We start from the raw sequence: 25,360 nt of genomic DNA, 5'->3' as shown, positions 1-25,360 counted from the left end.
GCCAGCCTCAGTCTGCAGCAGACAGACAGACACGTCTACAGTCTCATGTTGGACAGGCTGCTGGAAGAAATGCTAGCTACAAACCAACGAGGAATTAACTGGCTCCCATAAACACACAAACTAAAAGGTAAGTCAACGAAAACAGCGGCGTGTCAGCGGCCCGTTGGACGTTGGCAGTCAGCCGTGGGCACACTTTTAAAAGTTTTGACATTTTGCGCTGTAAGCTTGTTATAGCTCCTCACAGCTAGCGGTTTAGCTAGCGAAGGTAACCGGAAGACTCGCCCCAAAACACGCTCGCCCCCATTTCTTTTCGCGGACCAGCGCTTCTTGTATTCTTGTATTTGTTTTAGCGAGGAATAAGGTTAGAAGTTATGCATTAAGTTTAGGGTTTGGCATAGTTTTACTGGGGTTAAGCTTAGGAATAAGGTTAGGTTTAGGCACCGTTTTACTGAGGGTACGTTTGGGAATAATAAGGTTAGGTCGTTAAGGCATAGTTTACTGAGGTTACGTTTAGGAATACCTGGTGAATACCGCCGGATTTGCCCCGGGGAGGGGGACTGTGTTTTGGGGCGAGTGTATTGGTATTCCTAGCGAGTCCTCAGCAGCTAACCAAGCATTAGCCCAATTTAAATGGAAATCATGCGTGGGCGCGTGCGTGGCTTAGGTTACATGCATACACCACGGATCCAAAACCCATAGGCTGACTGACATTTATCCAGTTTTATCTTTTATAACACTGTTTCCAAAACAGTGGGTCGGGATCCATTTTCGTGGGTCGCAAGTGAATATTTTTTGTTTCCTAAATTTTGTCAATTATTATTTTGAAAGATTTCCACCAAAAAAAAAAAAAATGTTCATGAGTTGAAGACACATTTTGAAAAAATATTCAAAAATAATTTCATGAATAAAATAAAAATAATCAAAGACATTCCCTAAATTAGAAAACAAATGTTTAAGAAATAGCGAAAATAGTAGCTCTGTAGGGCTTGCAGATCTGCTATTTTCACTTGTTTGGATCCCGGGCAAACGTCTGATTTCTCTTTTGGATCTTGTGCTAAAAAGTTTGGGAGCCACTGTTTTATAAGACAGTGAAGTAATTGCAGCCAGATCACATCTGTCTGTGACCTCTTTGCTTTTTTTATTAAGGTCCAGACATATTCACTTTAATAACCCTTTTTCTGTCCCTTTATGGTTTAAATGTTGTCATGAGTATCCACATTTTTTTTGTTGCATAATGAAACTGGACTAATTCAAAGACTGTTATGATTTTATTTTATTTTATCAAAGAGTTATCTCTATTGGGTAATCGATATGATTATATCCCCCCCTCCATTATGTGATGACAAAAAAAAGTCTGGTTCCTGGCTCTATCACAGCAGTAGATGAAGAGGGTTCCTGTGATAGTGGACTCTGTCTAGCAGATGGAAGACTGTGTGCTTTGAGAAGCCAGCTGGCTGGTGAAGGAGAGAGCCAAGGATCCAGATACACAGAGACTAGTTGAGGGGGCATTTAGTCTTAAGTGTGTGTGTGTGTGTGTGTGTGTGTGTGTGTGTGTGTGTGTGTGTGTGTGTGTGTGTGTGTGTGTGTGTGTGTGTGTGTGTGTGTGTGTGTGTGTGTGTGTGAGAGAGCGTGCGTGCGTCACAGTGTCATCCAACTGCTCTGGCATTTAGGTGTTTAGTGGCATGAATGCACATCCTCATCCATCCATCACCTCCTGCAGAGAGAGGGGTTTAAGTGTGTTGTATAATCTGTCAGTTATTGCAAATTTGAGGCTCTGGGACTTTTTGGCCCTTTTGAGATAAGCATCTTTGGCCTCTATTTTCATTTCTATGCCTCCACGTCATGGAAGCAAGCAATGGTCACATAAGTCCTCTTATCAGATTTGACAAACATGCAGGGTGTTGTTCGTCTCTGAAACCTAATTTGGCACCAACATAATTGTTTGATTTTGAAGGAAATTCTGAAATGGCTGTACACTGTGGCCATGCACTAACCTGCAATGAAAAGGGGAATTTCACGTAAACATTTCTGGGGTCATTTTCACATACCGGTATACTGACTTTTGTGGGGACCCCAGACCCCATGGACTTCATGTATTTCATCTATGGACTTTGAGGACTCCTTGATGTAACATTACATTACTGTAAATATTACAACATATTGTAATGAAACAAGACATCAAAAGATGATGGTCTCATTAGAAGGACAATAGCAATCACCACCAGTAGCAGGGAAGTGTGTTTTCAATTAGTCTAAACAGTATGTGTAGTTGAATGAGCTTATGCTGTATAGGAGGGGGTCTGTGTGCCTGATCAAATTAATATCACAAATATTGACAAAAGCAACTTAAAACTGCCAGGGGTGAACACAAATGCCTGTAGATGTGTAAATTACCCCATATGTGTTTTTAAATTAAATTAACGATTAGCCATCTGTTTTTCATAACCTTACAGAAAAAATATATCCCAAGTTCCTCTTTCCCATCAGCACCCAAGTCAGCCATTCTTTAGTTTGACGATGAGTTCCCCATTCCCTATTCTGACACGCCAAAACGAATCTATGCACCGCGGGGTTCCCCTCACATCTTCAAGCAGAGGTTAGATGGATGCCAAGAGACAAGCTAGGAACGGGGACATCCAGCTTCACTGTTTTGACATGACAGCTTGACAAGAGATACTTGAATTCTGACAAAGTGTTTGCAACATCACCAGCAGCCAGTTAATGAACACTTTCTCTTTCCGTACTTCCCTCCTCACTGTGACTAAATGATAGCCATTGTAGAGAACTCAGACCCAGGCCTGGTCTGAGGCAACTCTGACTCACATACACACATGGAAACATTTTAGTCAAGAAGCTATGTTGGCTAGTTGATCTCAGATTTCACTCAATTGATGTAAAGATATTAGCATTTTGGCTGTGAGCAACTTGCCACCCTGTAGGGCTGGGCAATATATTGATATGTTATTTTGATAAGATACTAGATTGCCATAGACTGCCATTTTTGTATCTTAATATCATAAGTTGTCTTTTCCTGGTTTTAATCACTTAAAGGTAGGGTAAGTGATATTTTTTGGTTAAAACAAAAAGTATTTTGTTAAAAGGTTAAAATACTATATTCTGATAGTAATCATTGCTATAGAGTGTTTGTTCAGTAACAGGAGTCTCCCCGTCTCTCCAGCTCTTTAATAAACAGAAAATGAATTTTTCGGTAGGTGTCAAAATCTCAGCCAATCAGGAGAAAGTACCCATTTTTAAGCTTAATTTGTATAGTGTTCCAGTTCCAATTTTGCATGCTCATTTCTTAGTGTCATCACTTCCACTTCGGATCACTATGAAAATATGATATTAGATTTTGTCCATATCGCCCAGCCCTACCACCCTGGTTGCAGAGACATCTTTTGTATTTCAAAGTTTCACATGACAAGGCACTCGTCAATGAATAGCCACTTTGGTGAACCTCTTTCTCCATTCCCAGCTGACTCTGCTCAGAGAGCTTATAGTGAAATGGAGGTCCACTGTGGCACGGCACCCAAAAATGATGAATCACAGCTGCTGGAATCCGCCTCGTATTTTGTGGCGCGACCATAAGTCTCAAAAGGCCAAAGCATAAAGGGGGATTTATGATGCGTTTTGTGGCACTGTCAGAGCTGCCAGATGCCCCCAGTGACCGACGGTGGAGTGCTGATATTGTGGAACCCGGCATATGAGTTGTCTAATAGCTTTTGGAGAACGGCTGCGATTCTGACCTGAAGCTGATAAGTCATGTATTGTCCACGTTCAGACAGACTCAGCAGGACTTCATATATTATAAGGAGAATACACTAAAAATTAAATCTCTGAAGATCGGAGTTAGTTTTCTTAATGCAAAGATACGAATGATGCCGTTTGACAATGTCAAATGGTACGATAAGCTTAACTCACAGCTGTAACGTCTGCCTCACTATGACACACACCACATAGCTAGATCTGACTGGTCTTTATTTAGACTGTGTGTTGCTGCTTCTGTAACATGATCTCTGGCTGAAAAATGTTTGCTGTACCTTTTGACGGGGCAGCCTGCCCTAGCCGCAGCTCTTGCCTCGAAAAAATGTCTGCTTTCACTCAGCTGTTCTTCCTGAGAAGAACGTCGGTATCATCAGTCCTAGATCTTCCGGCAGATCCTTGCTCATGGGATCACCCTTGGTTCACCCCTAGCATGTAATCCAGGGGATGCAGCTCAAAACCCCATAACAGCTGGCTGTCTCAATGCCCAACATGCCATTCCAGAGAGAAAAGAAAAGTATTATATGTGTTGTATGCACAATCAATCCTGACCATATTAGGACAGAGAGGGCACTGAACAATGCTATGTTGTATGTAGGGACTTCCCACCTAGATTGTACAGTAGTAAGAGAGAGTGTAGAGATGGGTGGACAAAACGACACAGACCTGAAGAAACCCTTTATTTCAACTTCAATCAGGATGCTGTAATTATATTGTATGTGCCCTAGCTTGTTTATCCAGCCAGGTGTTCCTAGATTGAGCATGCTTTGATTCCCGGAGAGCATTTAATTAAACATCTTCTCGATGTCAATCTTGTCTAGAGGGTCCTTTGCGTGTGCTGCTGCGTTCCTTTCTAGATCGCCCTGCTTTCCATACAGCGACAGTTTGATGAATGACATGGCCACTAGTGTGTATTTAAAGGCACTTAATAGTCCCTCGCAATTTGAATGCTTGTGAATATTTGAATCCATGCAAATTGTATAACACTATGCAACAGCATGTAACGGAGGAAGCCTGCCTTTAAGGAGTTGCTGAAGAACTGCCAGGCCATCATTGTAAATAAGAATGTGTTCTTAATATTAATAATAATAATAACTGGTTAAATAAAGTTCAAATAAATACTTTTCCTCACTTGTCATCACAGTGTCATTAAATGTATACTGGGCTGGCTGGTTGAACTGTCAGTCACCTCTTTTGCCTAAAGGCTTAAATGAGAACTTTTGCCTTATTCAATTTGCATATATATTGCATATTTTCAGTTTTGTAGCATCTTCATGGCCTCTCCTAAAGCGTCTCAAACTGTTATTTAGTTAGCTATTATGATCAGGATGATCAATTACTATCACTCACTCATCTCTATTTGGGAAGAAAATATTTTATTTTTGTGTCAGATAGATAGATACAGACCTTCATTGGTATAGGTTATACTGCAGTTAATTCTGGAAACATTTTTCTTTTTATGCACAGTAATTGTGCAGTCTTCCCTGCTCTCTCTGCATGGATCTGTGTCCATGCTGCGCTCCACATACACACATCACACCCAGCAGATATTCTGTCTGATTTCAAAGCCATCTGTAGGGAACACTATCCTGAAGCTTGATTTATACTTAGTTGCGTGCCGGTGTCGCACATCAAAAATAGCAAATCTATGAGCTCACAATGTGTTGCACCGCGACTTGTTTGAGGCTTTGTTTTAAAGCATAAAATGAAGCATAAGGCCTGGCATTCCCACAGGCTAAATGCAGGCTAGGCCAGCTCTGACTAGCCAAAGGAATGGGGTCTGTGCATAGAGACAGGCAGTCTGTGAATGGAAGAAAGGAAAGGGAGAGAGCAAAGTCTTCCCATTCTGATGAAGACAAGGATGTTTGACTGGACAACTGCATCCAACATGCAGGCTCTCAGTTCACAAATGAAAGCTAGAGAATTCAAAGTCAGGGTGGGCAGGTGCCATCAGTCAAGGGCTGGCAAGTTTTTTTTGCGGCCAGCTCGTAGGTTTCTCTTATAATCAATTGGCAATGTGGTGAAAGTTGCCATTTCGGAACTGATTAGCAAGCAACTGTAGCATTATAGCATATTGATTAAAAGGTTTGTTTCCCCTGTCCACCATAATCAACTGTGATCACGGTTGGTTGGCTGGACTCTCAGCGAGGTCCACACAGCCCCTGCAAGCCAGAGAGAACTACAGCCGTGTTGGGGTCAGTTCTACTTAGTGACGGTGTTGGCATGATCACCAACCTGGATCTTTCTAGAGATTCTGGTACCTAAATCCATGGCCCAAAGCCAAGGATAGCTGTCTTGCACGGTTAACGTTACATTTTAAGCATGCCCTGTAAAACCTTCAGTGTGCATTTAACTTTGTACTAGGTACTAGCCATAGCTGAATAAAGGCTTTTTACCTAGACTTTTTTTTATTTATTCCCCCAATTTTTTTCTGAGGGCCTGGATCTTGCTTTCTTTTTCATTTTGTACTTTCCAATTCTGCAGCTTCTGCACTCTGTTCCGCTGTGAGCGATAACCAATGCAGTTCTCCCCCTCAACCATTAGGTGTCAGCAATGATGGGGTTTGGCTGCTCCTGACCCAGTTAGCAAACGGGGTACCAGTGTGTTTGAATGGTAGCCCCCTGTAGCGAGTCCAAGCCTCACCGCTCTTCCTTTGTTGTTGGCGGTGGGAGTCTGGGAGAGGGAATCACTGTCTGGTTATCAAAGCCCCACTATGCCCCATGGTTGTCGGTACATGGCAGGCTGGCCAAGATCCATTCACAGCCACGCTGCTGTCTCATGCATTCTTGGTAGCAGTGGATCACTAGTCTGTATGCAAATGAACCATCATCTTTCATTGTGTCCGTCTTTAATTGGTGTTCTACATTGAGAGGTGTTGGCCGGGTAACACACAGCTAATGGTGGCTTGGAACACATGTACCAGAGAGCACATTTACTGTTATGTTATGACCCGAGACAATGATGGCTATTGTAGGTATACAGGCTTGTACCTCGATCGCCCTGGCTTCATCCATCATCATTAGCACAGCGTAAGTGTGTGTGTATTATGTACCTGAATATGTGTACCTCTATCTGCATCTCTCTCATTCCCACCTCCTCCCACACAGTCAGAACTCAGATATGGCCTGCCATCTCCTTCTGCTGTATCTCTCCTCTCCCTCACTCTTCTCCCTCTCTGAAGAAGGCTCCACTTATGCTTATTTTCAGTTGCCTAGCAACGCAGAGGGGAGGCTTTTTTTCTGGGTGGTACTTGCAGTGTGATGGGCGGGGGCGTGTGGGTGAGGATGGTAAGGAAGAGGAGGGTGGGTGTATTTAGGGCTGGGCAATAAATCATCAAAAACAAATTTACAGTAAATGTTTTATCATATTAGTTTTGAAACATGTTCAATATTCACAAGTGGGAATTGAATAAATGAAGACATAAAACTACTTTTGAGACATGGTGATTGTGGAATATTTGCTCTATATAATGCATTGTTCAGAAATAAGTAGCTTGTTGCATGGAGTATCTGTGTTTTCATTGACGTCGTCCTCATATTCAGTAGAAGTATTGTCCCATCTCGCAGTGCCTTCGGCCTCCCGGCCTCGTAGCAGCCCATTCACCTGGCCCCCGCTCACAGTCGTTATGGCAATAGGTTAGCTTATTGAACATTGTCACGGTGATGGGAAGGGAGCGTGCCCTTTGGCCATGTGTGATTCACACACTTTGCATTAACCACTTGAGGCTTAGCATCCATATTCTGGGGGAAAGGTTTGCCAATAATATCATGCCGATCTACATATGAGCTTGCCTTGTAGATCGGCTATATTTGCCGAAGAGATTTGGTGTAGAGGGGGGAAAGTATGGACCAAGCACAGAGGCAGGAAACTCATAATGTTATAAGTGGTTAAGTCAAGTGGGCTCAACTTTTCCATTTTTTTAAGCTTTGACTAGACCTGCTGCTGAGTAGGAGAATAGTCTTCTCTTATTCCATTTTTTTTGTATACTTAAAAAAATCCTTCATTTATAGTTTTTGTTTTCTTGAAACTTTGTCTTTTGTGTCTCCTAGAATTTCATTGTGCTAGTAGGATCTTTTTCAGTATGTGATATAGGCTAATGCAGCACTACTATTGATTACAATAATGGAAATGATTATCCCAGCTTCAGTTATCACTGCCTCCTGATTATTGATCACATAGTGTTACTGGGAAGTGGGAACAGAAAATGTATACTTACTTACTTCGTCCTCCAATTATTGTATACAGTTAGTTATCAGTATCAATAATGTGATTGTGAAGGTAGCACCAGAGAGAGCTTGTAAAGGCTGACTGTGAGCCCTCTTTGTCCCCTGTGAGCTGCTCAACCGATTCCCCGGATCACACCACGCTTACGGCTATCAGTGTTGAAAACTTACGGTAGAGAAACCCGACATGAGAGCAGATTAGAGCAACCGTGATTACAGATGGGGATTGGTATGAGCTGATCCAAGAGCTGCAGCCCCCCCCCCCCCCCCTGCTCCCTCTTCTGCCCCTCCCATCCCCTCTCCTCTCTGTGGAGGGTTTGAGGGAGAGAGAGCCCCCCTTGTGCAATTAACATGACCTGGGAGACATCTTAAGATGGAGGGGTGGGGGGTGGAGAAGAGGGGTGTGTGTGTGTCTTGTGTGAGAGAGAGAGAGTGAAAGACAAAAGGAATAAAGAGGCCCTCCGTTGTACACACTCTGCTTTTCAATGGCTGAGGTAATCCACATGCAGCTAGCTGGCCTCGCTGCCTTCACCAGCAGCCACTCTGGGCTGTCTGGCTGACCCAGGCGTGCACTCGCTGTGCTGTGCTCTGTGTAGAGCGGAGCAGCAGCACCACCGCTGCATAAACTTATTAGGTATACATACTGTTATGTTCACTGTCCTGACAACGTCAGGTGCTCTGTGCTGCATGCTTCAGGCTTTCAAAGTTTGAAACGGTGTTAGCGGGGATGACATCTTTTTGTAGTGCCAGTGCCAACCATAGACCGTAAAAGAATATGGACGAAGGGAGCCCTGTTGGTTTCTACAGACCCTGTTTTGAACATGGAGTTAAAAAAATAATTGAGAGGGCACCGGAAATCCCCGCTCATCCACGTATGGAGTTGCTCACCCAGCGCATGCTCCCTTTTCACCCGTTCTTCTGGGTTGGGAAATGTGACGGGTGACGAGTTTTGCATCACGGAGGTGACGCGCTTTGCTTCGCGGAGGTGATGCGCAAGCTTGTGAGTCAAGCCCATTGGTCTAAACCGTTTTCGCTGGTTCATGTGTCTGGCCCCAGTCGTAATAAGCTGCAGTACCTACTGTACGAACGGCCAGCATGTCCAATGCTCCCTCTCGGTTCTGGGGGCTTGGTTTTGAAGCCACTTTTTCGGCTAATTCAAATCCACCATCTTGGAACTTCCAGTCCCGAAAAGCAACCAGAAAGAAATGCTATTGCCTGGAAGGGCAGCAAGGGCCGAGGGCGGATCTTCACTCGGTAGAACCAGTAGAAGCCCTAGAAGCATACCTTACTTTATCATTCATTTTAATTAATGGTACCATAATGTATTAACCGCATATCATGAAAACTGAAAAAAAAGACTTTAAACTAGTGATTCAAAACAAATTATTTATGAAAATGTTTACTAAGGTAATAAAATCAAGTCTAAAGTCCGACCAAAACCTCATTCACTTGAATGGAGTGTTAGTTTTTCTGCAGCCAGCGGGAGGGCAAATGGTGACATCTGCTGGGCCATTAAGGAGAATTGCAGGGGAAATGTCTCTTCCTTATTGGCCTCATTTTAAAAACTGGATGCTTGCCGTCTGCTGCCAACCCAGAAGTTGCCTCTGCCATAGTTTCTGGAATGTATGCATTTGGTTTTGGAGCAAGCAAAGCATACTGTATAGCAGATCCAAAATTCATGGTTGAGATCAGGTAATTTATGCGGGTAATTAGACAAAACGTGAAACTATCTTGGGCTGAAGCCTTAAGGTAAAAAAATAAATTTGGAAATCTCATTGCTAACTCACTTCCAGGTGTTGTGTCTACATATTGTAACACTGTATTCGCTACAGTGTAGTGAATCTAATGAGTTAAGCCTGATTTATACTTGGTGTATACAACGGTGTGCCGCATCCAAAATGGCCAATCTGCAATCTCACAATGCGTGATTGTGTGGATTAGACGTGTCTATCTATCCTGACAAGAACATGCTCATTAGGGCTGCAACTATTGATTATCTTCTTAAAGGATTAGTTCACCCAAAAAATACTTATTTTCTATCAATTACACACCCCATGAAGCCTTGAATTCACTGAGATCTTTTTGTTTTTTACTCCACCGGTAATCAAAAGCTAATAAAAAAAAAAGGGAAACTAATCCAGCACACTGGAACAGAGGTTTCCAGTGATGCATCACAAAGGCAGATTGTAATGGCCAGTTGTAATGGACTGAGGTTTTGTGAGAATCATAATGCAATACTAGAATCTCCTCATATTGTGAACTGCTGGGGTAATTGATGCACACAAGGGGTGTGTGTGTGTGTGTGTGTGTGTGTGTGTGTGTGTGTGTGTGTGTGTGTGTGTGTGTGTGTGTGTGTGTGTGTGTGTGTGTGTGTGTGTGTGTGTGTGTGTGTGTGTGTGTGTGTGTGTGTGTGTGTGTGTGTGTGTGTGTGTGTGTGTGTGTGTGTGTGTGTGTGTGCATGCGTGCGAGGGACAACATCAAATTAACGGCAAATGATTTGTTGATGCTGCTGAATAATTGAACACGATGTTCATGTTGTCTACTATCAGGGTTATTAGAAGTGTGTGTGTTCTGTTCGGTGATAACATTTTCAAATTCTGAATTATTTTCTTCTGTCTTATGATTTCATTGTTTAACATAAAGATTACAAAGAATAATTTGTCTATGTGGGTGAACTCTATTTGTCCCTTATGGCTCACTCACTCACACACTGGGGTGGGGGCCTGGGGGCAATGGTGGCAGGTAGACACACAGAGCTCTGCTTCATTCTCATTTCAATTTGTCAAACGGCCAGACTGCAGGCCTTTTATTATCGTGTGTGTGCGTGTGCGTGGCTAGTTTCTTTTTTCTGGTGGGGGTCATAATAGAAGAAGCATTTTCATTGGCCAGATTCCCACTCCCATTCTTCTGCGCCCCCTTCCCCTCCCTCTCCTCTCTTTCTCCTCTCTACCTCCCCCTCCCATTTCTTCTCTTAATTCTCCATCGCTTGCTCTCTCTCTCTCTCTCTCTCTCCTCTCGCAGTAGTCAGTGTGACGTCACTGTGTGTGTTCATATATCTATTGTCTAAGGGCGGTTAGGTCCATGCCAGCAGTAGGTCGCTCTTCCTTCGCGGGATTAGTTTTTCTTTTTTTTTTCCCTTTCTGCACCCCGCTCCCCCTCCCACCACCCGCCTCGTCCTCCTCTCTTTCAGGACTGTCCCCTTCTTCTCTGCTCTCTCTCTCAACAGAGCGGGACGGCCGAGTCTGTAGCCCCCGCAGCCCAAAGAAGAGAACAGGAGCGCCGGAGCGAAAGAAAGACACTGAAAGAGAGAGAGGGAGAGAGAGGGAGAGGGGGGGTAAACGTTAGGCGCACCGCAAGAGGAGAGACGGCAATAACAGCTAGCTTAGCCTAGCCTAGCCATCTGTGGATTTTGTCTGTGGAGAATCGCTACTCCTCAGCTATTTTTTTGTTTTGTTTCTTTCTTTCCTCCTGTCCTCTTCGTGCTCCTTCTGCGCCTCGCAGCCCTCCTCTTCCTCAGCTGAAGCGACCGAGAGGAGGAGTTGGGGGGGGGGGGGGGGGGGGGGGGAGAACAGAGCCAGCCTTGGCCGGCTGGCCGGCTGCATTGTGAGCTTTGATGTCCCCTGCTGTGTAGCTGCCTGCTCATCATCCACCCTCCCTCCTCTCTCTCTCTCTCTCTCTCTCTCTTTCTCTCTCTCTCTCTCTCTCTCTCTCTCTCTCTCTCTTCTCCTCCTCCTCCTCCCTCCTTCTCCCTCTATCTCCATCGCAGCTCCTGGTCCAGCCATGTTCGGCACAGAGTCCTCATGTAAGTAGTACCACTGCCGTCATCCCTCCGCCCTTCTCTCTGTGTGTGTGTGTGTGTGTGTGTGTGTGTGTGTGTGTGTGTGTGTGTGTGTGCGTCCATGTATGTCTGAGTGTTTCTCTCCGGCGATGGTTACTGCTCTACTCTGGGGAGGGGAGGGGAGGGGGGCATTTCCTCACCGTCTCCCAGTCCCTGCATCCCTCCATCCTTTTATCCTCCATCCCAATTTCCTCTGCCCTTCCAGTTTTCCCTACGTGTGTGTGCTTGTGCGAGTGTGTGCGAGTGTGTGTGGTGTGTGTGTGTGTGTGTGTGTTTTGTCCCCAATGACAGACGGCACGATGTGAAAGTCAGGCTCTACTGTTTTTATATAACGCTCCAATGGCAGCCGCTCATGATGCAAAAACACCATGCTCACTTCTCCTCTACCTCCACCTTCATCTCTCTCTCTTTCTCTCTGGCACTGCTTGCCTTTCCCTCGGTCTCCCTGTCTCTCTCTCTCTCTCTCTCCCTCTCTCTCTCTCTAATTGCATGCCTCTGTTAATAGACAGTACAGTATGTGTGGTTGGTTTGAAGCTCTCTGCATGCTGTGTGGGAGCGCGTCAACATGGACGCCTTCACTGGAGCCATGCCTTCCCCTCAGTCCCTCTTGGCTGTCTTTTGTTGACATTGAAGGTGGACCAAGGAACTCGGGCACTTTCACATGCTGGTGCTAGCTGAGTGCACCAGTGGTGTGTTTGCGCGCATGTTGCTGTAAAAATGTGTGTTTCTGTTCATGATGTTGATGATGCCGCGCTTGAGGTGATCTGCAGGTAGGCCAAAGTTTCCAGGAATAAAATCCCTTTCCTTCCATAACATCCACACACACACACACACACACACACACACACACACACACACACACACACACACACACACACACACACTCTGCAGAAACTGAAACATACAGGTATATGCATAAAACCACCATAGACAATAACATACAAACACACCCACTCACATACAGTACTGTACATATAGAAATGTAACAACACATAATTGAATATATAGTAAATATACAGAAACAAAAACACACATGTATGACGTGTGCACACACACACACACACACACACACACACACACACACACACACACACACACACACACACACACACACACACACACACACACACACACACACACACACACACACACACACACACACACTCTCTCTCACTTCTCCGACCCAAACCCTTTTCGTTTGATCAGTCCCTTGATGCTGTTGTGGCTGCCTGGTCAGAGCCTAAGGTAACTTGTTTTTGGTGCATTTTTATGATTTATTTCAGATAGGTCAGTGTAGAGGGACCAGAAACCAAGGGCAGAGACAAGATGGAGGTTAGATTCAAACCTGGGTCCTCGGCATTCACTAGGAGTATATGGTATATGGTCTGTGCACTAACTGGCTGAGCCACCAGTCACCCCCGTAACTTTTCTTGAGTTGAGGATCACAGTGTTCGCCCACACTGGCAGAAAAAACAGTACAGTTCCTGTCTTGTTAGTAGCCATAGCGCAATGGTGTGAGAGCCTTCCTCCACAAAGCTGGCTAAATTAGAGGTTTGAATACTTTATTAGTTAGAAATGTAAACAGCACAAGGTACAGTTAGACATTTAGGCTAAAGGGATAACACAAAAAAGTCCTGGGGACTTTTTTCCATTGTGGTCTTATGTATTAAATTCATCAACATACTGTAGCATAAAAATAACACAATATTACAATCATATCAACAAATACAAAACACTATATATGTACAAAAGAGAAAAGGGAAAAATGTCCGCAGTGAATGTCACCTCCTTTCTGGGAAAATTGTGTTTACCTCAACTTGTGGTCTCCCGATGGATTTTCAGGCCTGTTTTGAAAGAAGTCAGTGGTCCACATTTTTTAAGGGATGGTGTCAGGGCATTTCACATTTTGGTGGCAGAGTAGTAGAATGAGAATTTTCCCATGTTTGTTCTATACATGGGTGGTACCAGATCATTGTCGCTCCCTCTAGTATTGTGGCTGTGGGTGTCACTCACTTTGGATAAGTAGTTAGTCAGGTATGAGTGAAACGATTTATTGAAGATTTTTTTAATTCAACTTTGGAAGTGTAATTGGTTTAGTCATATCATTGTAACACAACTAAACTAAAATGTGTGTATGCTTGTCTTTGTTCCATATTATGGATGACTGCTTTTTGATGACTGTTGGGTAAACATAATAAGCAATTACAAGATGTCTCTTTCGCTCTGATGACGTTTGTACTTAATAAACCATATTTGACAATCATTTCATGGCCTTAAATTCATATATAATTGGTCTATGGCATGGATTAATTGAATAATAGAAAAAAGAATTGACAGATTATGTTAAGGGTATGTTTAAGGGATTATGAAATTGATCATGCAGCCTTAGTCTGAATAAGATCTTGGCTTAGAAAAAGCACATTTTAAGTGAATGGGATTTTACTCTTGTGGAAGATAGACCCTCTACTGCTAGTGGATTTCCATTAGACTGTGGCTCGGTCACAAAGCTACTCTGTGCCCCTTGTTGTTCTGAAAACCCTTTCCATACTGTTGTGTTTTTTGCTTCTTCATGCAATTCTCTTGCTCTGATCACAGCGAGCTTGTACACAGAGCTGTAAAATAAAATTTGAGACGTGGGTGTTTGGATGAAGTTACTCTGGACATGTGGACAAATTCACTATGATGCATGTTTTCCAGTTGTGTCCTCGTGTTGCTCATTGTGGAATGGTTGGCCATCTGTAACTTGCATAGCTTGCCTTCAACTTTATCTTGAGGTACCACATTTTATGAAAAATATGTATTTCCAAGTTTTTTTTTCCTTGCTTTCAGTGGCATATGTCTGTTGAACAGATTCCTGTTCTTCAGGATGTGTTTTGCAGAGCATCTAGCCATGTAGATAACAGTATGGACATTCATATCTTCATGAAGCCAAATCGCTTCAGTCAGCAAGTAACATAATGATGAATGTAAAGGAATGTGGTTCACTGACAAGACAACAGGGCTACACAGCTGACGTGTATGTCACCAGGACAACAGGTTGTTGCATGCAAGTCATGCTTCGGGGTTTAGACTATACATGCCTTACTACATGTATACATTGAACCAGGCTAATAACCTGACCTAATTGTACCAGCCACCATGGACAATAGACATGCAGTGATTGGTACAGCAGCAATTGGGTAACTAGAAAGGTGCAATTTGTGGAAATTGTAAGTGTGGTTGTACCGACGTGAGTCGCGGGTCTCGGCCTCCGGGACCTAAGGGATACGCTGGGAGGAATAGCGTTGGAAATAAATTGCAAAATGTGCAAATAAATTTGCTGTGTTCGTGATATATGGCATTTTGTTTTTAAGAAATGGGCTCCTCCCACAAATTTTGCAAGCCAATTACATTGAGATCACTTGATTCATTTTGAAAGGATTATTCCCCCCAAAAATCATGTTTTTGCATCAAAGGGTTATATTTTGTGCTTTTGTGGTGCCCTCTATGGGTCAAAGTGGAAATGCTTTTGGTGATTCGTTGAGTACACGACCCTCAACATCTGATTCAAATTTGGGGTTGATTGGACGTTTCGTTCATGATTGTGGGCATTTTTGGTCAAATCGTCCCCTCCCACTAACTTTGGGCGCCTATCACAGATGAACGGTAGGGGCTATCAACATTCCGCTCATGTATATTTATCACATAGGCCCAGAGAGCATGTGTACAAATTTGCGTGAGATATGGATAAAATCTGTAGGAGGACGAGCAAAAAGTGTGTTTTGAAGACATTTTTAAATGTCATGCTGAAGTTTTGGGGTACTCTTCCAAGTACTATAGTATGTTGCCCTTTCGGGCAACCACACTAATGAGGATTTGATCAGTGACCAGTCTGTGAAATTAACTAGCCTGCAGCCAAAAGCTGTTATGGTTTGATTCTGGCTGGTTAGTTAGTCCACCCAACTACCCACTGTGATAGGTGATCATCCAATCAATGGTCTATTCTATTTTATCCTGCTTGGCTTGTGACATAATGCAAGGGATTGGTGACATAATGCATAGCTAATTGGACACTAAAAATTACTTTTAACGTACCTAAAGTGGTCAGGATGGATTTGTGTGTTCATACATCGCTAACCTATCTGCACTGGTTGCTGACTGTGGAAACAACATGCATGCATGCTGTTGGTGCCTGTTTCAAATACGGAAACCAAAACGGTAAGCCACAGAGGATGAATGGAGATGCCCTCTTGCCATGGCATAGAAATATGTGGTTAGTGTTTTGTGCTGCTGACTGTTAAGGCCAGCAGCAAGAGGTATGGCGCTGTCCTAAACTATCAAAGGACAGTTTGAAATCAGTTTTGAACTGCCAGACTGAGACATATCTCTTGAAATCAGGTGTGTGTGTGTGTGTGTGTGTGTGTGTGTGTGTGTGTGTGTGTGTGTGTGTGTGTGTGTGTGTGTGTGTGTGTGTGTGTGTGTGTGTGTGTGTGTGTGTGTGTGTGTGCGCGTGTGCGTGCGCGTTGTCCAGGTAAACACAATTGGACTCGGGGCTGCCAGTCTGATCATAGCCAAAGTGTTCAGTAGTGCTGACAAACTCACCAGCCATAGACAGGACTTAGCAGGGGGCTGCTGGCAGTTTCCCTCCCACCAAGGAAATACTGTATTTTAAACTGTACGCCTATCTTGAAGATAACAAATGGCTCATATATAAAATATACATTGCATATACTGTAGGTACCATGTAATCTGTAGACCTCATAGAAAATGTTCCTGCATGGTTGCTTGTTGTCCAAGTCAGAACAAGCAGCCATGTTCATTAGAGTGGGAAATTACCACCAGGGGAAAAGCCACTAAAGCTTTTTCTGTGGATTGTCTACTACTCTACTGGCCACTGTGCCAAGTAACAAGCCATCGTTCAGAGCCCCTATTGTGCTTTTAAGACATCATCTGAAATTTAGAGATCACAGACAAATTGAACTCTGAGAGTGTACGAATGTACCCAAATTACAAATGGATTAATTAACACAGAGGATTTTACTGTGCACCAGCCACCAGCAACAAGGCAGCTTCATGAAGAACAAGGCAAGCGCTTAAACGTACACACGTACATTACACACCTGGCTAATTTTTCTGACGTTTGACCTGAGCCACAGATGCCACATGCCCCCCCCCTTCTCTCTTTTTAGCTTTCCAATCCATAAACACACGGGTTTGGGTTATCATTGGCTCCTGGTACCACTCTCACGCTTACTCCATTGGCTTGTGCAGCGTAGAGGTTGCCATGAGGAAAGGGCTTGTGAGTCGGCAGTTGCAGAAGAAAGCTGATTTACAGCCGAGGCTGTTGGTAGATATGCGTTTGGAATACGTTATTTTAATTTTACATAAGATCCTCTTATTTATATTTATATGGACCTATTGTGTCTGAAATAAAGTTTATCTTATTTGTACAACTGATGGTAGGACTCATCAAATCCTCACTCTGGAATAGGTGAATAGACCATTCTAAATGTTAACTTGTTCCTAAATCAGCATCTTTCTGTGCCTGGCCTAAAGGTGCACCACAAACAATACTGTTCTGCTGCAACTCTATTGTACTGCTAGAGATTGCTGCTTACCTACTATTGACAGGCTCCTTTATCCGGAATTTGCTTTAAAAAATAAATTGATCGTTGGGAGTGAACAGAGTTGTTGCCTCTCTCTCTCTTTCCATCACACAATAGAACCAGCTCGAAAAACCTCAGGTAAAGAAATCTGGGTTATTCCACCAAATATGGATTTCTGAACTCTGAATTTCGGAATTATTTGAGGTCTGAAAACCTGAGACCTGAGGCCGTTTCTACAAATGCCTTCTAAATCAGTAGTTCTTACACAAGAAAAAAATAGCAGATGTACAAGCTCGCAGCACGATGTGACACGCTGTGAGCTTGTATAGCTGCTAGTTGTGAATAAAAATCTAAAATGACATGGATGCTTTCCCAGTTTGAATGGGCTAAATAACATTTTCATTTTGGAGAAATTACATCAGTAGTTTCTAGAAGAAAAGAACATTTGAAATCTTACTCAAACACATGCCTTAGTAAATGAGAGAAACTGATAAGTTTGCATTGGTCTCTTAATTCTTTCCAGAGCTGTATATTATGAGTCCGGACAGACGGATATAAACTGCAACTGGTTGGTGGAGGCATACAACTGCGATGCATCATTTCTATCTTATTTCTAGTGTTTGCTGGGGTGTGACAGGAAGACAGAGAGGGAATATGACATACAGTTAGGGGTGTGCCGATACACTAATTTCACGAAACGATACGATACGATATTTGGCTCACAACTTCGATAAGATTTCGATACGATACGATACGCACTTTTTTTATTATGAAAATATATGGAGGAGAAAAAAAGAAAATGCAAACAAATAATTCTCTTTTTGCATTATTCAGACATGCAAACTTGTAGCTTTTCAGCTACAATAGCCGTTTTGAATCCAAATAGTATGACACCTGACCCGAAAAAAAAACATGTTGTCACTCTTTTCACTTCGGGGCCGTTTGCATGCCTGATTATTATGATTGTAAGGAAAAAAAAAAAAAAAAAAAAATTTTTTTTTTTTCAAAAACGATATTTTTTTTCCCAAAACGATACATATCGTCGCGAAAACGTATCGCGATATATCGCGGGACGATATATCGGCACACCCCTACATACAGTATTATAAAGGTCACAGGAATACAAGACTGGTTTGAACCCCCTCCTAACTACGCCCCCCCCCTTGCTGCTATTGATGGGTTTTTTTCTTTCTCAGCAGGTGGCAGTGAGTTTTTGGAGACACTAGCTGATGTCTCACCAGTGGCATCTGTGGATCCCAAAATCCCAGTGGTATTTATTGGATGCGTTATACAGAAATTGTCCATCAGAGACTAAAGCTTTTTTTTCCTTTTTTTTGGTGCAAGATGGTGTGGTATTGATTGGTTAACCTCTGCGTGCATCTGTCCCCTGCTTCAGTAAGCAAATCTGGAGAGAGAAGTGAACACCACACTGTAGACTCGACTATTTTGTCTGAGATGAAATATCGGATCGCCTGCAGCACACCTATGGAAAAGGGATGAGCTTGTTGAAATGAAAACGCCAAGTGAAGGCCCATTCTTTCAGAAGACTGCTGCAGGCTATAGCTGGGTTGTATGATTCAGGCATTATACTGTACATTTTTTACTTCCTTGTCGGTTGCCTTTATTATGATCGTTATGCTCTCTTTTTTATGTCATTCTTAAGTAGGCAAGTTGCCACGCAAAAACATCAGTAGAGAATATGAGGTGTCACCACTAACCAGGGGAGTTGTAAGTTTGTCTACGCCACTCCATCAGGTCTTTTTATTGTAATGTTTTAAACAGACGTAGTAAGATCAGTCGCTTAAGCATCATACCAGATGTTCTGGATGATACCTGTCCAGCTTATTCATTTATATTAGTGAAGTGTTCACTGAACATGTTCGCTTTGACGAAAGCCAACAACTACTTTGGACGGCAAGTCGGCAACCCGCTGTGTCTCTGTTGCCATGGAAACCATGTTGTGTGTTAAGGGAGCGGACAAAAAAACTGAGGGGGGATGGCTTCGGGTTTCTGTGGTAACTGCTGACTACAGCTATTTTTGTCTCATGAAGAGCTCAGATGGGTGGCCAGAAAAGGCAGCGAGAGAATCAGGGAGAGCTTATTTGAGCTGAAGACAAATCTTCCAAAAATGACTTTCTTTTCTTTTCGTTAGAAGCTTTGCCGCACCCAGTCCATATGGATGATGATCTACCGGTTGATTGTTCTCACCCACCAGATGTCATATTTTAATAAGCTTTACCTTAAAGCATGTGGACTCTCAGCTGGATAGGAAAATTGGATATAATTTCACAGAACTTCCTTCATAACATCACCAGACGGTATACAAATATAGGAATAAACACATGCATAGTATATATAAAATATAATGTAAAACATTAATCACGATAACATTATCTTTTTCATTTATTGCATTCTTTAAAAGGATGTGATGGCAACTCAAAGTTGAAAAACGAACTTGTTTGACTCTGCACTAGAGACTAATTGAGTGATGTCTAGTCATAGTCTCAAGGCTGCATCTGCTCCACTAAAACCACATTTTTACAACTGAATAAAGCGTCACAAGCACTAAAGAATTTGTCTGGCGCAGCTAGGGAAAGTGAATAACGACCATGATCTGATTACCTACTGCTTTTTGAGTGGCCTTCTCCCTCTAAAAGAAATTGCGTTTGAGTGCCAGTAGGATATTTATCACAGGAAAAAAACTGCAGATTGAATGTATTCTGTCTTTTCCTTGTGCTCAAGATATAAAGAAAGGGCTATGATGCTCTACTTTAGCCTTCAGTTGTTCTGTTGGTCTGCTTTGACGGAGAACTAAACCATAACCCCCCAAGCCCTTAGAGAGCCACAAATGCTTTATTGTACTGCAAGGTTCAGCCCAGACATATTACATGCAGACGAGACCTCAGCCATTTCAGAAACAAACTCCAGCAAATATCTTGTTGTCATCTTCCCTGTCTGCTATTCAACAAATGAAGCAGCTGGCAGGCGCTTTGCTGCTTGCTATCCATAATGCCAAGCACTACACAGCCCATGCCAGCATTAATAGAACTGAGATGACTGCAGCTACTTGGCCCCCTATACCACAGGAGCTGAAGTCATTCTGTGGCGTCATGCCTGCATTACTGCGGTGCAGAACAGGACATACTAGAACCCCCCCCCCCCCCCCCCCATCAACATACATGGATACATTACATAATAAAACATGAACAGTGGCCACTATGCTGTAGCGCTACTGAGCAAATCGAGTACCACCTAAATGAGCATGAGGTCGCACAAGCACAGGGTCATTTTGAAACCTGTAACACTAGAACACTAAACCGCTGAAATAAAACCCAGATGTAAATGTTGTAGCAAAGTAAACATGTCTAGAAGAGACATGTCTAGTTGTGTGTGTGTGTGTGTGTGTGTGTGTGTGTGTGTGTGTGTGTGTGTGTGTGTGTCTGTCTGATCAGCCAAACTTCCTGTACAGGCTGCCAGTAAGCCAAAGAATAAATCCCCTTTTTTTTGTATATATATTTTAAACAAATATATCATCCCAACGTTAAAGGTAGGGTAAGTGATTTTCTTTGGTTAAAATAAGTGTTAAATAGCTCTATATTCTGATAGGACTCATAGAGTGTATATATCAGTAACAGGAGTCTCCATGTCTCTCCACCTCTTTATTAAACAGAAAATGCATTTTCAGTTCAGTTTCAGTTTCATTTCCAAAAAGAACTCAGTCAGGATACAGATTAAACAAGTAAATTTGGAAATGATGACACTAAGAAATGAGCAGACAAAATTGGAACTGGAACACTATAAAAATGAAGCTGATAATGGGTACTTTCTCCTGATTGGCTGAGATTTTGTCACCTACCTGAAAATGTATTTTCTGTTTATTAGTGAGCTGGAGAGACATGGAGACTCCTGTTACTGAACAAACACTCTATAGCAATGAGTACGGTACTATCAAAATATAGTGCTTTAACCTTTTAACCAAAAACGTATTGTTTTAACCAAAAAATGTCACTTACCCTACCTTTAAGTGGCTCTCTTTTAATATCCCACAGTCCCCAGTTAATAAGCTTTAAACCAAATGCGTGGAACTGTCAGGAAAAAACAAACCCATGAAAAATACTGATCTTATGTCAGTAACTGTGCTGATTATTTAGCACAAGGACATACTGTATGTATATTTACAAGAAGGTCTCGACATTTAGAGAAAATAATTGATTCAAATATTCCATGGATTCTTGAACAGGAAAAAGTCAACATTACAATTCTTTAAGTTTACCGTCCACTGACCGTCACCTACCACACAACTTCAACTGATGTCTACAGTATATTTCTAGCTTAGCTGTTATAAAGTGGAACCACCCTGGCTATAGATGCTCTGCAGATGGGGCATGTCTTTGGCTCTGGCAAGGCCTGGTAGCACGGTGTACAGCTGCACACGTGACCACACTCAAGGAAGACCGAGGTCCTTTCCCGGCTCAGGCAGACGGTACAGGCACTGGGAGAAATACTGGCTTCCTCTACGTTCAGTTCACGCGTGCGCTTCCTCTGTTGCTCCTTGAACTCCTCCAGCATCCTCCTCTCTTTCCTCTGCTGTCTGTGCTGCACATACTGCTTCCACAGAATGAAGAGGAACGTGGAGCAGGCGGCGATACCAAAGGCTACAGTCAGAATGCGGAATATTTTGAGGTCATTCTTTTCCTTCATCAGCAGAGAGTCGTAGTCCAGCCGACTGAGGAAGTACCGGAAGCCCTGCTTGGGCGGTTGGAGCTTGACCAGGCTGTTGTCCAGCACCAGCTCTCCCACTCCTGTGATACTCTCCCCGAGCCGTAGCATCTCCTCAGTCTCGTGGATACCCTTGGGCCGCTCACCAATGATGAAGTGGCCAATAACACTGGTGATGGACTGAACAGTAGGGTGGAAGTTCTCGTACGTAGTCTCCAGGTCCAACTCTGCGGCGTCCAGTGGCCGCATGATGCGCACAGTCGCTGTAATGGCTTCATCGTGGGACGCGAGGACGAAAGGAACAGTGTTGGTGCGCTGGTGGATTATCATCTCTGTGTCATTCCAGAGATGAGTGGTGCGATTCCATACCATCTTCTTTTCCTTCAAGGTCAGCCTTTCAATGACGCCTTCACAATTGCCAACAAACTGACTGTTCAGAGTGTCCTTCACAGATCTCACAGCACCTTCTATCACAGCATATGGAACACATCTTCCAGGAGCTGCTGACAGGATGCTTTTCAAATCCTGATCAATGGATATCTTTTTTGCTCCCTTTAATCTGGAGACTATTGTAGCCCTTCTCTTGTAAAGTGAATAAAAGGCTGCAGTCAGGGCCGAGGTGGTGGCAAGAACCACCACTTGTGCTGGTGAAATCTTCCCTCTAGAATCCATCATGTGTGATCATCAGTTTTAACCAGCTCACACACTGACTGTGGTAAACAACACCCATTCCATGCAGTGTTGCCAGATTTTTCCCCAAATATCTTTTAAATATTGCAAACATTATTTTTAGAATATCTTCCACATTTTGTAAATGTATAATCTCGGAAAAAAACGCAGTCCCTCTATATTTGGGCAAGACTGACATCATCAATATGACGTCATGTTGACGATGTCAGTCTTGCCCAAATATAGAGGGACTGCGGTTAATCATACCAGTTGATCATACCACTTAATCGTTAAAGCTAGCTTTGTGTAGACAGTCTGTTGTTGTAGGGAACAGGCTGTTGGCATCAGTCAGTGTTGTTGAATGCTGCTGGGACAGTATTGCTGCCTTAAAGCTGGGTTTGTATTGCTTTCATCGAATCCTACTGTATGGCGATATTACCAACCGCAAAGCATATCAACAAACATGAGTTCAATGTGACCAGTGACCACTGATGATGGCCAGGATGGTATTGTCATCAATGCAGTTGGCGTTTCCATTGATTAGTTGTAAGAGTACTTAGAAGCTAACCCTATAAACCAACAATTTGAGTTGCTGAGTAGGAGCCTTTATTAGTCATTCAGATAAATTGGGCACTCTGCTGTGTGCAGATGAGGTGTGGAATGAATATATCAGTCCCTGGCACACGTCCCGAGCCCCCATCATTATGTTTTGCTAGGCTGATGATGAAGAGAGAGGTTTTTTTGTGTAGCTTGCATAATGAGCCGGAATGTAGTTAACAGTATGGCTGCACGATAAGACTAAATACTGTACCGCTTTACAGTTCTGCTAGCTGATGCAGTACTTTGTTAGGATGTAATTTTCGACAGCATAGGTTTTGGTCTACATATCCGTTAATGTGGTTTGAAAACACTTTGACAGTTGGTCCACAACAGGAAAGGATTTTTTTCCCCCCTGACTGGTAAGCCGCACCCCCTGACTGGTAAGCCGCAGGTGCTGGCAAATGCCAACATTGACCAACTTCTCTTCAGTATTTCAGTTCCCTGCTTGATTTACACAGGCGTTCAGGGCACTAAGTTATGGTCGCAGTGATGGGACTATTCCACAGTTCATGAACCATTGTAAGTGTTTCAGTATTTGCCAAAACTGCCATTATCCTCCAGCTAATGCTTCCTTACCTGCTAGAGTGACTAATAACAGAGTAAACAAACTCAGAAACCACAGTAGTAAAATGTGGTATCACTTTCACAACTGGCTAATAGTCATTTCCCTGTCAGTGTTCTATCTCTTGAGGCAGTCTTGTCTTCCACGGTTCAGTCACTGCCTGGCTCAGTGATTTAACTGAATATAATTTAAGATGGACAAATGGCCATATTGCTGTTTTTGCAATATTTGCGCTGCCTTCCTTCATACTGCAGTATCGATATGAATTTAATATATTGCTTACCCCTAGATAACAGGATCCTCCCCACTGTCTCCTGAGGAGCAATACAATCAAAGCTTAAGCTGCTGCCGCAGTCGCACTTTGCAGTCGGTGTGGATGAGACTAAATCAGCTAAATACCTGAGATGTAAATGTGAGGTGGATTGTTGTATAGGTGAAAGAGCTGGGAGCTCATGTTGACGGAGTCCCAGTTCTCTGATAATGCGATTGGTTCAGCAGGAAGAACTTCATTGTGAAAATGACCTCATTCGTCATCATCATGTTAAAACGCCAACAGATACAGATATAGCTAACCTTGTCAGCCATTTAATTTGACTGGGGCTTACTCTGCCAGGCCTCCTCTGGCTCTCTAAGCTGGAGCGTGGGGGTGGAAGGTTGGTAGTAGCCTAAAGATTAAGAGGGAAGAGTGCTTTTGACCGGCAGGTCATTAGTTCACATCCATGGACCTACTAGGAGAATGTGGTTGAGGGCAAATGAAGGACAACTGCTAATGAGCTGCCCTTTGGCAAGGCATGTAATTGCTACTTACTTCAATGGCATTATTAAATAGCCAGCAGTTGGAAAGTGATTGGCGTGGAGCTCCATTAGCCTGTGGTTGTACTCAGCAGCTCCCAGTTGCCTTCTGTTGGAACTGGTTTGAATATGAAGCAGGGAGAAAACATGCTCAACAAACATTTACTGGATAGGAACAAAAGGTAAAAAAAAAACAGATTAATATGGACATAGAGATGTTGCTGTTCTTAATTATCTGTTTGTTATTGTTGCTACAATGTTGAGGAACAAAGGCCAAATAATTAGCCTCTTATGTGCTTGTAAAAATCTTGATCAATGTGATGGAGAGAATAATGGTACATTATGGTCTGCTTCTCCAGACCTGCGTTGAGGAACCTCCATCACACACTTAACGGTAGGGTCATTGAGCTGTGGGTTGCCATGGTTACCTTTCAGGAGGCGGTTAAGGAAGGGTGAGTGCCCCACCCCCTAATTAAAATCCAGGATATTGATTGGTCGGGGCAGGCGACCACACACACACACACACACACACACACACGCACACGCACACGCACAGACACTTAACTGCCCTGTGTTACCAGAGAGAAAGGAGAAAAGCGCTGCTTTACAA

At 43.2% G+C, this 25,360-nt stretch overlaps 2 protein-coding genes across 6 annotated transcripts in view; one reads left to right on the top strand and one right to left on the bottom strand.

Annotated features, from left to right (window-relative positions):
- The first annotated feature begins 4 nt into the window (after positions 1-4).
- The window catches only part of LOC311047175 (suppressor of tumorigenicity 7 protein homolog), a 55,444-nt gene continuing 30,088 nt past the window's right edge, over positions 5-25,360 (top strand). For 4 of the 5 annotated variants that reach the window (XM_084059813.1, XM_084059812.1, XM_084059811.1 and 1 more), the window contains exons 1-2: positions 5-127; positions 11,752-11,787. In XM_084059813.1, the coding sequence (XP_083915939.1) occupies positions 11,766-11,787 (22 nt within the window). In that variant the 5' untranslated portion in view covers positions 5-127; positions 11,752-11,765. The remainder of the gene's footprint in view (positions 128-11,751; positions 11,788-25,360) is intronic. The other variant, XM_084059814.1, reaches the window with a different exon arrangement.
- LOC311047103 (mitochondrial ubiquitin ligase activator of NFKB 1-like) lies at positions 21,741-22,830 on the bottom strand (the record flags this gene model as incomplete). Its single annotated transcript, XM_084059694.1, has 1 exon — positions 21,741-22,830. Exon 1 carries the CDS (start codon positions 22,800-22,802, stop codon positions 21,741-21,743), a length of 1,062 nt encoding a protein of 353 aa, XP_083915820.1. The 5' UTR covers positions 22,803-22,830.

This window comes from Gymnoscopelus microlampas, assembly GCF_963454915.1.
Source record: "Gymnoscopelus microlampas genome assembly, chromosome: 6".
Classification (NCBI taxonomy): Eukaryota; Metazoa; Chordata; class Actinopteri; order Myctophiformes; family Myctophidae; genus Gymnoscopelus; species Gymnoscopelus microlampas.
This window is presented reverse-complemented; position numbering and strand designations above follow the sequence as displayed.